This window comes from Rhamphochromis longiceps, linkage group LG15 (genome assembly GCF_057381845.1).
Source record: "Rhamphochromis longiceps isolate RC_006_pf linkage group LG15, R_longiceps_female_GT1.1, whole genome shotgun sequence".
In the NCBI taxonomy this organism is placed as follows: Eukaryota; Metazoa; Chordata; class Actinopteri; order Cichliformes; family Cichlidae; genus Rhamphochromis; species Rhamphochromis longiceps.
The window spans coordinates 37,000,291-37,012,015 of NC_140571.1; the positions used below are offsets into that span (position 1 = coordinate 37,000,291).

Below are 11,725 nucleotides of genomic sequence, written 5' to 3' on the forward strand. Positions count from 1 at the left end.
CAGGTGAACTGAACTTCAGGTAAGATGTTATGACCTGCAGTCTATCTGGGTCAGATATAAACCAAGTTTAGGTGGAGTTTATTTTCGTTGTGCTGACTTTTTACAGTCAGTTACAATAACTCGTACTGTCTACTAGCTAGCATGACGGACTTTCTATACTGCTGGGCGGGTGCTATGATGTTACTGATATTGAACTTTATTTTGTTCATAAGGTTAGTTATTAGAGTTGCCAGCTGTGCTGTAAAAAACGGAATCGTCTCAGAGAAAATATTACGCGTTTTGTATTGAGCTGAAAAGGAACTGCACTTCAGCTACAATGAAAAAAAAAGACACAAGCTTATTGGCAGTCTGGTGTTACCTACATCTTCCTACTCGAAAGGCAGAATTTCCGAGTTCTGAGTACAATCGAAAGCACCACAACTGCAGTTTTTGTGTTGGATGTAAAAAGCGCACATGATGCTGTGACGTAGGCTAGAATCATGCCGGCAGTCGACGACGGTCCAGGCGTGGGATTTCTCTTGTGGAAATATGCACATTATTTTTTCCTTTCTGTTGGTAGGTGGCACAGTGCACTTGTGGCAGGATAGTGCTAACGTGTAAGCAAGCTCGAAGACTGGCAATCTTGCTGGGTATCCAGTTAGGGAAGCAACACATTAACAAGAGAATTCAGAGTAAATCCAAAGTTACTTTGCCTAGTAACTAATTACTTTGAAAGTAACGAGTAACTTGAAGTAACTGAGTTACTTTTGATAGAAGTAACTAGTAATGTAACTAAGTTACTAATTTAAAGTAACTTACCCAACACTGCTCATAGCTGACTTCACCACATTCCTTTGCACTTCTCATCCCTGTGATTTGTTCACAGTGCAGATGTAAATTTGTGGTTGTTGTAGTACTTAGCGAACTACTTAAAGGGAGTGAGCATAAATGCAGTAAATAAACAGCCTAACAAACATCACCCAGCACAGAAGCTGCTTCTGTGCAGTTTGTCACAAAATGTTAAAAGCAAAATGTACAGCTGCTGTTTTTGACTAATTTTTTTAGTCACACATTTTAATAATGTGGGACTGAAAGAGAGAGAGGTGGCAGATGCTCGAGAATGTTCACACTACTTCGGAAGAAACTTTTATAAAATGGAAATTAAAATATTAAACCTAAGGTTCACATTCACTTTAGTTTTTTTAAATCTGATTTTGGATCTATACATGCCATTTTCCTGTCTGACGTTGTTTTTGTGAAGAAAAAAAAATTAAAGTATACCAAAGTCTCCATGAAGATAGTAAGTTTACAGTCATCCAGTATGTTAGACATACGTAATAGCAGACATTAGAATAGAATAGAATTGAATTCAACTTTATTGTCATTGCACATGTCACAGGTACAAGGCAACGAAATGCAGTTTCCATCCATCCAGAAGTACTTTAGGCATGATATAGATATATTACAATATATATTAGCAATAATATAGATATGTAAGTATATTACAGAAATGGGTCTATAATGGTATGTTATAATGTACACGGTATGAAGGTATGTTATCAATATGCTATAACTATAAGTGTGTACAGGCTGTAGTGAGTACAAGCTATGTACAGGCTATGAACAGGATACAAATATGAAAAACTATACAGAAATATGAGATATACAGCTATACAGAAATGGGAACTATGCAGGTTATAAACAGTTGTAGAATGAATTAATTAATTACACAGAATTGTACAGTAGTGCAGTTAAGATAAGTGAGATATGTGGATAATTTCTACCGAGGCTATATAAAGTGCTAGTGGTTGTGAGTGGTGGTTCAGTCCATGTTATTATTGTGTGTATGAGGGTACAGTTGACATTACTTAATATTTGTAATGATGCTGATTAGATTCACTCACTGAATCCTGCCAAACATCTGAGCATAAAAACGTGACCTTCAATAACAGAAATAAATACATACAAGTGAACGAAAATATCACTGATAAAATTTTTGAGGATTTGCTTTTCTGCATTTTTAGATATTTGAGTTAAAGTTAAATCAAATTTACTGTTTGCAACAAATATCAGGGACCTCAAGTCAGCTCCTCTGATCAAGTCAATTCCAGACCGTTTTATCACAATACTAAAAGGAAAATTTGTCAAAACCACAAACAACATGAAACTAAGATATAATTAATATAAACAGAAAAAACATGCAACTTCTGCCAGAGGGAAGCTTTACTGTTATCGCTCTCATTTATTGCTGAGAACTTGACTTTAAAATCCAAGAGTTGAAACAACACCCCCTAAATGTCATGATGTTGTCACACCTGATGAACAGCAGTCCACTCCCACTACAGGTTGTTATCATGTCTGGCAGAGCTGCCGTACAGTAATGAGAGAAAACTGATTGATTAAAGCTATTGTCATGCTAATACCACGTTATGATTGAACAGAAATGTGCCAAGGCAAGCCTGCAGCCCTATAGCATCACAGCAAATAACTCGTAATATATTATCAGTTTCAATGAATAACAGTTAGCCAACTGGAGGATGGATGGTGGGCCTTGGGGGGTTTGCTAAACTGCTACAATAGACTCTTATGAAAGGCCTATGCTAAATGGATCGGGCCGGTTATACTGTCTGTAAAGATAACTAAAGGCATAGATAGGCTACATATTGGAAATAATAGGCATTATTTTTAAGAAGCTGTGTATATTGAGGAGTGACATACTGAATCAACAGATTTAAAAAAAAAAAAAAAAAAGCAAAACACACAGCAAATCGTCACTTCAGGTTGAGTTTATTGACAAAAGAAGAACATGGACCGGGAAATTTATTGTAGGCTGATTCTGGCAGAGAGTGGGAGGATGTAACTACTTTCGTGATGCACTGTGATGTGAACCTATATGTGCCAGCCTGTGGGCGACTTAAAGTAGTCATATCACCTGACCTGCATGTCTGTGGATTGTGAAGGAAACCCACATGAGATGCCGAAACACAGAAACCATCTGGACCGATTCTCAAACCCAATGCTTTCTTGTTGTGAGGTGGCAGTATCAACCACTGAGCAGTTGAGTTTCTGTTCACACGTGAGAGACAACCTGTTATCGTCCTACTGTTGTTCTCGAGGCTTTAATGATCTTTAAAGGCAATCACGATAAAGATGTGTGGAGCAAAACCTGTGGCTGTTATTTTTAGAAAGCGCTAAATGTCTTTGGGCTGACATTCAGCATAAAAGTTTTGATTAAAAGCCTCAGCCTTAGATTATTTTTTTCACAGAATGCAATTTACATTTTTCAGTTTCAAAGCTGATCTGGAAAATGGATGGAAATCTCTGTCTGAGATCACTGAGACTCTTTGTGAACACCTTACCGCTACTAAGGGAAGCATCATCGAGAAAAACAGTAATGCTGTACCAGAAACATAATGTAATAGGTATCAGATTGGACCATTAAACTAAAAGGTTGAACCCAATAAGAACTGAAAAATATGACTGGTTTTGGGGTTAAATGTTTTGTTCCCTCATAGCAGAAAAAACATCCAGTGGAAAACAGTAGCATGTAGTGGAAAATAATAATAATCAAATATCAAATGCTACCTTTTTCTTCATCACCTAATGCATAACTATGAAAAGGTGTGGGCCCGTGAGGTTTTGTGGTTACCTGCTTGAAATTGTCAGAGCGTGTTTTTGTGGATGCCGGTGTGTTTTATGCCGAGCAGCGTTACAGACGCACGCACACAGTTCCTACATCCCCCGTGAGTGTGGAACTTCACCTACACTTTGAAACTACGTCAGTAGGTTCAGAGGAGCAGCTTAGTGGAACTTGCATGCGTGTCTGTATTATTAAGGATTGTTACTGAACTCCATCTAATGCTGAATGAATACTAATTAGACACTAAATAGATGAGTTTATTTCAGGAAATACTGGAAGCGAATCTTTAAGATGCTTTTAATCACATTTAAAATCCCAGGCACTTCAGTAGGGAACAGAAAAAAGTCAATATACAATTCTTAACCACTTCTCTAACTTTGGGTCATGGAGCGCTGGAGCTTATCGCCGTGTTTGTAGGGGAAAACGTGATGTTTATATTGCATACATAACAGATTATTGGACTGGGGGAGGAAACTAACACGGGTACTGTGAAAACATGCAAACTCCACACAGAAAAGTTCTAGTTAATCTGGAGGTTTATACCAGGAACCTTGGTGTTGTTAAGCATTAGTGCTAACCGCTTCCCAACACACTGAACCTTTGTTTCTGTTTAAGTGTAAAATGCTTCAAATCTATGATTTAAAAAAATGAAACAAAGCGTATGTGATAAGCTTGAATCCTGCTAACTGTTCACCTCCACATGCCTGGCTCACTGCCGTATGAAGGGGAACGGTATATTTGATGGTTGCTGGAAATTAAAATGCCTGCCAATTCTGACATTTATGTAGGAGGAAGGCAAATGCTGTCACAGTACCACAGATACTAGTACAGTATATTTCTATGAAACCAGAATGATTACGCATGAAAGATAAGTGCTACAAAAGGAAATGAGATCTGAGATATGGTTTTTTTTAAACATCTGTTTTATTTTTGAACACAGATGCCCACAGTGTCACATGCAACGATGCAACGCAGGCAGTGTCTCACTTACAGAGATCAGCACGAGCAACTACAAATACAAACGTGTGCATCGTTTAATAACATTTCAGTTAAGTTTTTCCAGCAGAATCACATATGTTTTCATTTATTCAAACTTTACAGCACTTAAATGAAGGAGTTGTTGAAAACAGGAGGTCAACACAGATTTCTTGTAAGACCTTCAAAGGGCTCATATCCATGCTACTCTACTCCTTTATTCACATTTAATATTTAAAGTGCAAACCACACATCAATTTTGCTCAATGCACCAATGAGCTCTTTGGAGCACAGAGGAATCATTACAATAAATAATACCAAGCATTCCTGACTGCTAATAGTGGTTTGCCTTAACATGCAGCCTTGAAAATTATTCTTGGAGACCTGAGTTTGCTCCACAGCGTCTTTGTTGACTCATGCTGAAACACTCCAGAGCATTCAGAAATCACATGACAAGCATGTATTACAGTAAAAAGGCTCTTAGCCAAGTTCTGTTTACTGGAATACTTTCCAATGAGATGTGAGGAATCTGTATCAGAATGCGGTTAGTGTGTAAATCAATATGAGATTGGATCCTGGATCCTGCATGTATTTATCTACTCGTTTATGGTTTAGTCGACACTATATATATATATATTTTTTCTAATTTTTAATTTTTTTCAGATCAATTTCTTACCTACTGACTTCCACATGGCAGAAAGTCGATGCTCCTTATCTGGACGTACTGTTTTCAGCAGGAGAAACCAAGTGACTTTGAGCTCAACAATTATTAAACCAGTTTTATCAAACCAGGTAGCCGACGCCAATCCGTATGTCCAGGACAACTTGAGGACAGACGGTGCTCCTCCTATAATACAGGTGAGATTTTAGTAATTATTGCGCACAATGCCGCCCCAAGGATCGGATCCCCCGACACAAACAGAGTAATATAGTGTATGCAGTTCAGTGCCAGGAGGATTGCCATGATTTATACATCAGGGAAACCAAACAACCTCTGGCGAAGCGGCTGGCACAACACAGAAGAGCTACCTCTTCAGGCCAGGACTCCACAGTCTATTTACACCTACAGGCCAGTGGACACTCTTTCAAGGATGAGGATGTACACATCCTGGACAGGGAGGAATGCCGGTTTGAGCAGGGAATCAAGGAGGCCATTTACATGAAAAGGGAAAGACCATCTCTGAATTGAGGAGGGGGCCTAAGGGTACATCTTTCACCATCTTACAATCCTGTGATTGCAGCCATTCCCCAACTCTCTGTGAATGGTACTCATGGCCATTGATCAGTGGTTTTTGATCAGTGAGCTTTGATCAGGGGTTGTTGATTTATGGTCATGAGGATTTGCATATTAATGATTAAGGAACTGACGTCCAAGCCCATTGTTCACCAGAGAATAGCTAAACACACTGATGCCCATCCCCATGGGTTTGAAGGCATTTTTGAGACTCAAAATGTGGTTTTATTGTCAGGGTTACTCCTAGGCTGAGAGTGAGGGTTAGGCATTCATTTTTGTCCTCACTAAGATATGAAAACAAGTGTGTGTGTGTGTGTGTGTGTGTGTGTGTGTGTGTGTGTGTGTGTGTGTGTGTGTGTGTGTGTGTGTGTGTGTGTGTGTGTGTGTGAAAGAGAGAGCAAGCTAGAGAGAGAGAGAGGTACATCCTTTCCCAGCTAGAGCCTCCAGTCTCAACACCCCCACTCACTTCTTTCATACACAAAAATATCTCTCCTCTGTTGGTTTACTCCCCCCCACCTCCATTTCCGCCAAGTTAAGAGATCTGACATCACAGAGTCCATCATGTGATCCACCCGCACAGAGCGTTGCAGTGATGGATGGGGCCTACCGGTGACGCACATACCCACTTTCTGTAACCCTTTAAAAGCCAGACAACTGTCGATGAGTGAAACCAGGGTTTCTTCATCAGCTGACTAAATCATGGTCGGTTCAGTCGCCCCTCCGTGTTTTTATGTACAAAGCAGAAATAATCACATCTACCACATGAAAAGGAGGGCAAACAATACAGGCTTCTTCAAGCCATGATTACTCAAACTAATTTATTGCGTCGTTTTCAGTTGCTGTTGAAGTGGCAGCACTGTTGTTTGAAGTGTTGTTGCTGTATACAACATTGATTTTATGGAGATGTTTAAAAACTGTCTGACTTTAAAAATATCTTTACAAATGAAAAAAAAAGAAAATTGGGGAATGTGTGTCAGAAAATGGAAACTCCAAAGTAGAGAAGAAATGAACAAAATGCGAGACCAAAACCAAAAGCGGGAAACTGTTCACTGACCAGAGGAAATGTTGAAATTGAACCAGTTTCAGATTCAACTTCCCCTAATTGATATGTCCTAAAATCGCTGACTGAGAGCACAAAACAGAAGTGAACGCTCTTTTCTGAGAAAAGTATTAAGTCTGAGCACACAGATTCACCAATGGGTCACCACAACTCGTATCCAGAATTGTGCAAAGGGACATTTCCATTTTAATGTGCAGTGTTGCTGTTATCATTTTTTAAAAATATATTTGATAGAAAATGAACCTGGTACAACACGATCTTTAATCATTACTGGGTTTGTTTTACATTTGATTAAAGTTTAAATCATATTAAGCTTGAAGTGCAGCTATCGTCAAGTTACAATATTTGTTATTTACCATGGTACATGTTGTGTTTTTGTTGACTTCGTTTCACATGCAAGAGGAATGACGTGCACTCTGTTATTGCCACTGTTGCTGTGTTTTGGGAAAACCCACTAAACCCCTTTTCTCAGTGAGTGGTTTAAAGGCCTGTCCAGCTTCCTTTCTACAGCAATAAACAGCAACAATTGCAATAACATTTAATCCAAGTGTTAAAAAATAATGTGGCATGATCACTTGTGGACAGCAGGGTTTCTGTAAAACCCCAACAAACTCATGGTTCACATGTTTAATCACATAAGTTGACTTTGTCCCTCGCTGTGACTGGAGTTTGTGGTAGAATGAGAGTAAAAGCACTACATGTTTAACAGCATACAGAAAATCTGGAATATTATATAAGGCTTAACATATTCTACTGTTTCTCTTGAAGACTGAGTTAAAAAACAGAAAACAACAAAAAAAGACAAATCAATCAACGTTTACAGTTTGTAGACTTTCAGCTGTTTGAGAAGTTTTACAAAAAAAATACTGTTTTGGAATTAAAGCCATTTTTACACACAGGTCCCTCGTTATCACAGGCTCACCATTCATTCAACAACTTAACATGATTTTAAATATAAGGATTGTTTTCAGTGCTTGGATAAAAATTCTGTCCTCCCTTGAGGTGCTCTGTCAGGCCTTCATTGCAGCCACTTTTTTGCTGATTGGTTGTGGGTTTTTGTACTTTCAGTTTTGTATTTAATAACTGAAAAGCATGTTGGGTTGTGATCAGGTGACTGACTTGGCCATCGAAGAATATCTCATTTCTTTTCCTTGAGCAACTCTTGGGTTGCTCTTGCAGTATGCTTTGAGGCATTAACCATTTGATATCCTTAATACTATGTCCACAGTGTTTGACAGATAATGTGTTACTCCCCTGATCATGAGCTGTTTCTTTTCTCTTCCCATCATTTTTGTCCAACTTAACTCTGGTTTCATCTGTCATGTTTATAGAACTGTGCAGGCTCTTTGTCTAAAAAGTTTGGTTTGATCTGGCCTTCCTGTTCGTTACAACCGCTGGTTTATTTATATATATACATACACACACACACACACACACACACACACACACACACACACACACACACACACACACACACACACACACACACACACACACACACACACACACACACACATATATATATATATATAAAGCCAGGTTGGTCAGTGCATTCCTTTTTGACAATAATAAACCAAATAGTTTGTTAGTTTATTTGTTTTTAAGCCTCATCCAGACTTTTCTGACTTTGGTCGTCATATCTAAAATTACAATCAACAAAAAGCTATAAAATGCAGTTAAAGTAAGATTTTTTAATCCCTCAAGTTAGAGCTGAAAGTCTGCTCTTCAGTCTTATATTGATCATTTGATTTAATAATCCACTGTGGTGGTGGACAAGTGCACAACTATAAAAGAGTGTGCCTTTATCTTATCGATCTAACTGTAATTACAAACTACTTCACTTTTAACAGGGTGACTCAGTCTGTCCACGGCACACATTTTTGAGCCACTTTTGTTAGTGATCTGCTTTTAGGTGTGCGTAATGCTCGATTTAAACTGGATGACTCATAAATCAAAGTGGAGACTAAATAACCAGGGTGGGAGAGAAACTATTGAAACCAACGCTGAGTGAGACCTCTGTCTGCATCCTCTGCTCGGCCCGTCCTTTTATTCAAATATAAGACTGGAAAATGTAATTTCTATCCAATACGCGCGCTCCGGCGTGACATAATGGAACGTGCCAGGCTAGAAAAGCTCGGGGCGGTGCGCGCGGGCGTGTATTCAGATCCTGTAGGAGAGGAGAAGAGCGACACGGGGTGTTCACACAAGTGTTGCAAGTGTTGTATTCATTTTAAGAGCAGATCATTCCCGGCGCGGTTCGTCTCTGTGAGGTTATGGGCAGGACACAGTTCTGAGGGAGTGTCGAGCAGCGCCACTTGTCATTGTACCCACGGAAATAATGATGAAGAAGGATATTAACTTGAGCTTGGCGGACGACGCAGACCTGAAACCGCACCTCCGCGACGCTGAGAGCATCCTCAGCTCCCCGGACCTTGGGCTGCTCAAGCTGGCCTCTCCAGAGCTGGAAAGGCTAATCATCCAGTCCAACGGAATGGTCACCACGACTCCGACCAGCTCCCAGTTCCTCTACCCGAAGACGGTGACGGACGAGCAGGAGTTCGCCGAGGGCTTCGTGAAGGCGCTGGAGGATTTACACAAGCAGAACCAGCTGAACGGAGGCGCGCCGCCCAGCAGCACCCTGGATCTCGGGGCTAACATCGCCCCAGTCACCGTGCAGCCGGATCTACCGGTGTACACGAACCTGAACAGTTACGGCAGTGGGCCGCTGGGAACCACTGTCAACTACACCACGGACACGGTCCCTTTCCCGCCTCCTCCGTCACATCATTTAGGGGCAGCCCCGCCGCAGCCAGAGCTGTCTCGGGTCCAGCCGCTGAAGGAGGAGCCTCAGACGGTCCCCGACGTTCAGAGCTTCGGAGAGAGCCCGCCGCTGTCTCCGATCGACATGGACTCTCAGGAGCGCATCAAAGCCGAGAGGAAGAGGCTCAGGAACCGAATCGCAGCCTCCAAGTGTCGGAGGCGCAAACTGGAGCGCATCTCCAGGCTGGAGGACAAGGTCAAATCGCTGAAAACCCAAAACACCGACCTGGCCTCGACAGCTAGCCTGCTGAGGGAGCAAGTGGCCCAGCTGAAGCAGAAGGTGCTCACCCATGTGAACAGCGGTTGCCAGCTGCTGCCACACGAGGTTCAAGTGCACTAGTCGGAGGGACTAACCTGCTGTTGGGCCACTGACCAGCTTATAAGCTCCTTGGACTTTGTTAATGTTGGGGTTTCCGTGTGTCTCGTAGCCCAGATGTGTGCCGTTACGCGCAGGGGATGAATGCCAGGCCACGTAGGCCAAAACTGTACATTCATGTTCGTCTGTTTAACAAAAAAAATCGAAAAGAAAACTGAACTTTTATGATTGATCAAACGTAAAACACACCTGGCACAAAATACATCAACACATGGACCTCAGCGCGGATACCAGCCAGCAGCAAGTCAAACTGTGTTTGCGTTCCTCGACCATTTGTTCAAACTCGCCCCCACTTGGCGGATAGAACAAATCAATATGATGTATTTGATTTTTAAGTCAAATTGGTGTATTTATTTTGGTGCCGAAATGAAGGGCATTTGCCTCTAATATATTCTACATAACTAATTCTATGTATGTTTACTATTGAACAAGGCAGCTTTAAACTGCCAGTATTTTCAATGAAATGATGCCATGGGCTTTCCTAATGGGAGAAAGAGTCGCGTATACGTGTTTACTGACTGCTTATATGCAGTCGTCAGCTGGACCAAACAGACAGACAGTGTTTCTACGATAATATACACATTTATGATTCTGATATTCTTAAAATATGAGGGATTTGGTTGTAAAAAGAAGAAGGGAAAACGCCAACCACACCCATATTTGATACATGAGATCTGATCTACACTTATAGCCTACATGCTGTGGATTTCTGTAGGGAACAATTTGCATGTTGCTGACAAACTCGAATGTCGCTGGGTTCACATGAGGAATTAATCAGTGTTTATTATCTGTAACCTGCACACTTGTGTATTTCTCTTTCTTTCTTTCTTTTTTTAATACTCTACCGAGTCTTTACTGCAAATGTGTTCTTGTTTTAAATGTGAAGAAGAGTGTAATCTTTCTGTTTGCGCTGACTGTTGCGATCACCTCTAGCCTACAGTTATTCGGCTTTATGCGGTTGTGTTTGAAATAAATGCTGCTGGGCAATAAACACTGTTTCCTCCATATTTTAGCCAGCCTCGCTGTTTTTTATTGGGGGGTTTTTACCTGCACGTAATGAAGGTCACATGTAGTCTACAGTAAATAAGGTGTTAAACAGGTCAGGCTTCATGGTCAGTTTCATGAAGGGCAGTTACATTAAGATTAGTTTTCGAATGATTGTGAAACTACCTGTTGTTTACCTGTTATTTTTTTTCTCTGCCACTTTATGGAAATGATCCCTTTAAGGAGTGTAATTTTATCTTGCTGTTCAGAATTAGTGATTCAGTGTTGCATTAACACATTTTGGCAGTATAATTTCATCTGTTGTTTAGATTTCTGTATAAAAGCATCAGGCTGGGGGATTTCCCCCTCTGCTGGTTATTTGTGCAATTACAAATGAAACAAGAGCATTTTAGGACAAAATGTTTCTGACCTTCGTGGCAGTGGACGAGATTCATCCAGCACATCTATTCAGTTCAGTTTAATTCAGTTTTATTTTGATAGCTCCAAATCATGACAGCTGCCTGAATCACTTATTTGGATGTTGTCAACTCCGAGCAGAACTCAACCAGCTGTTTTGTAGATATTTGTACCAATATTTTATTCTGAAATTATAAGAATCTCCCACGCCCACAGATGCTTCCAGTGACTGTTATGAGG

General features: G+C 40.6%; 1 protein-coding gene across 1 annotated transcript; it reads left to right on the forward strand.

The window, feature by feature from the left end:
• Nucleotides 1-8,307: 8,307 nt before the first annotated feature.
• LOC146653092 (transcription factor JunD-like) lies at nt 8,308-11,081 on the forward strand. Its single transcript, XM_085382843.1, has one exon. The coding sequence runs from the start codon at nt 9,227-9,229 to the stop codon at nt 10,046-10,048; it is 822 nt and encodes a 273-aa protein (XP_085238969.1). The 5' UTR covers nt 8,308-9,226; the 3' UTR covers nt 10,049-11,081.
• Nucleotides 11,082-11,725: the final 644 nt, after the last annotated feature.

What these genes read in the sequence shown, in the direction of transcription:
- LOC146653092 (XM_085382843.1), top strand. Translation starts at nt 9,227, where the DNA reads ATGATGAAGAAGGATATTAACTTGAGCTTGGCGGACGACGCAGACCTG.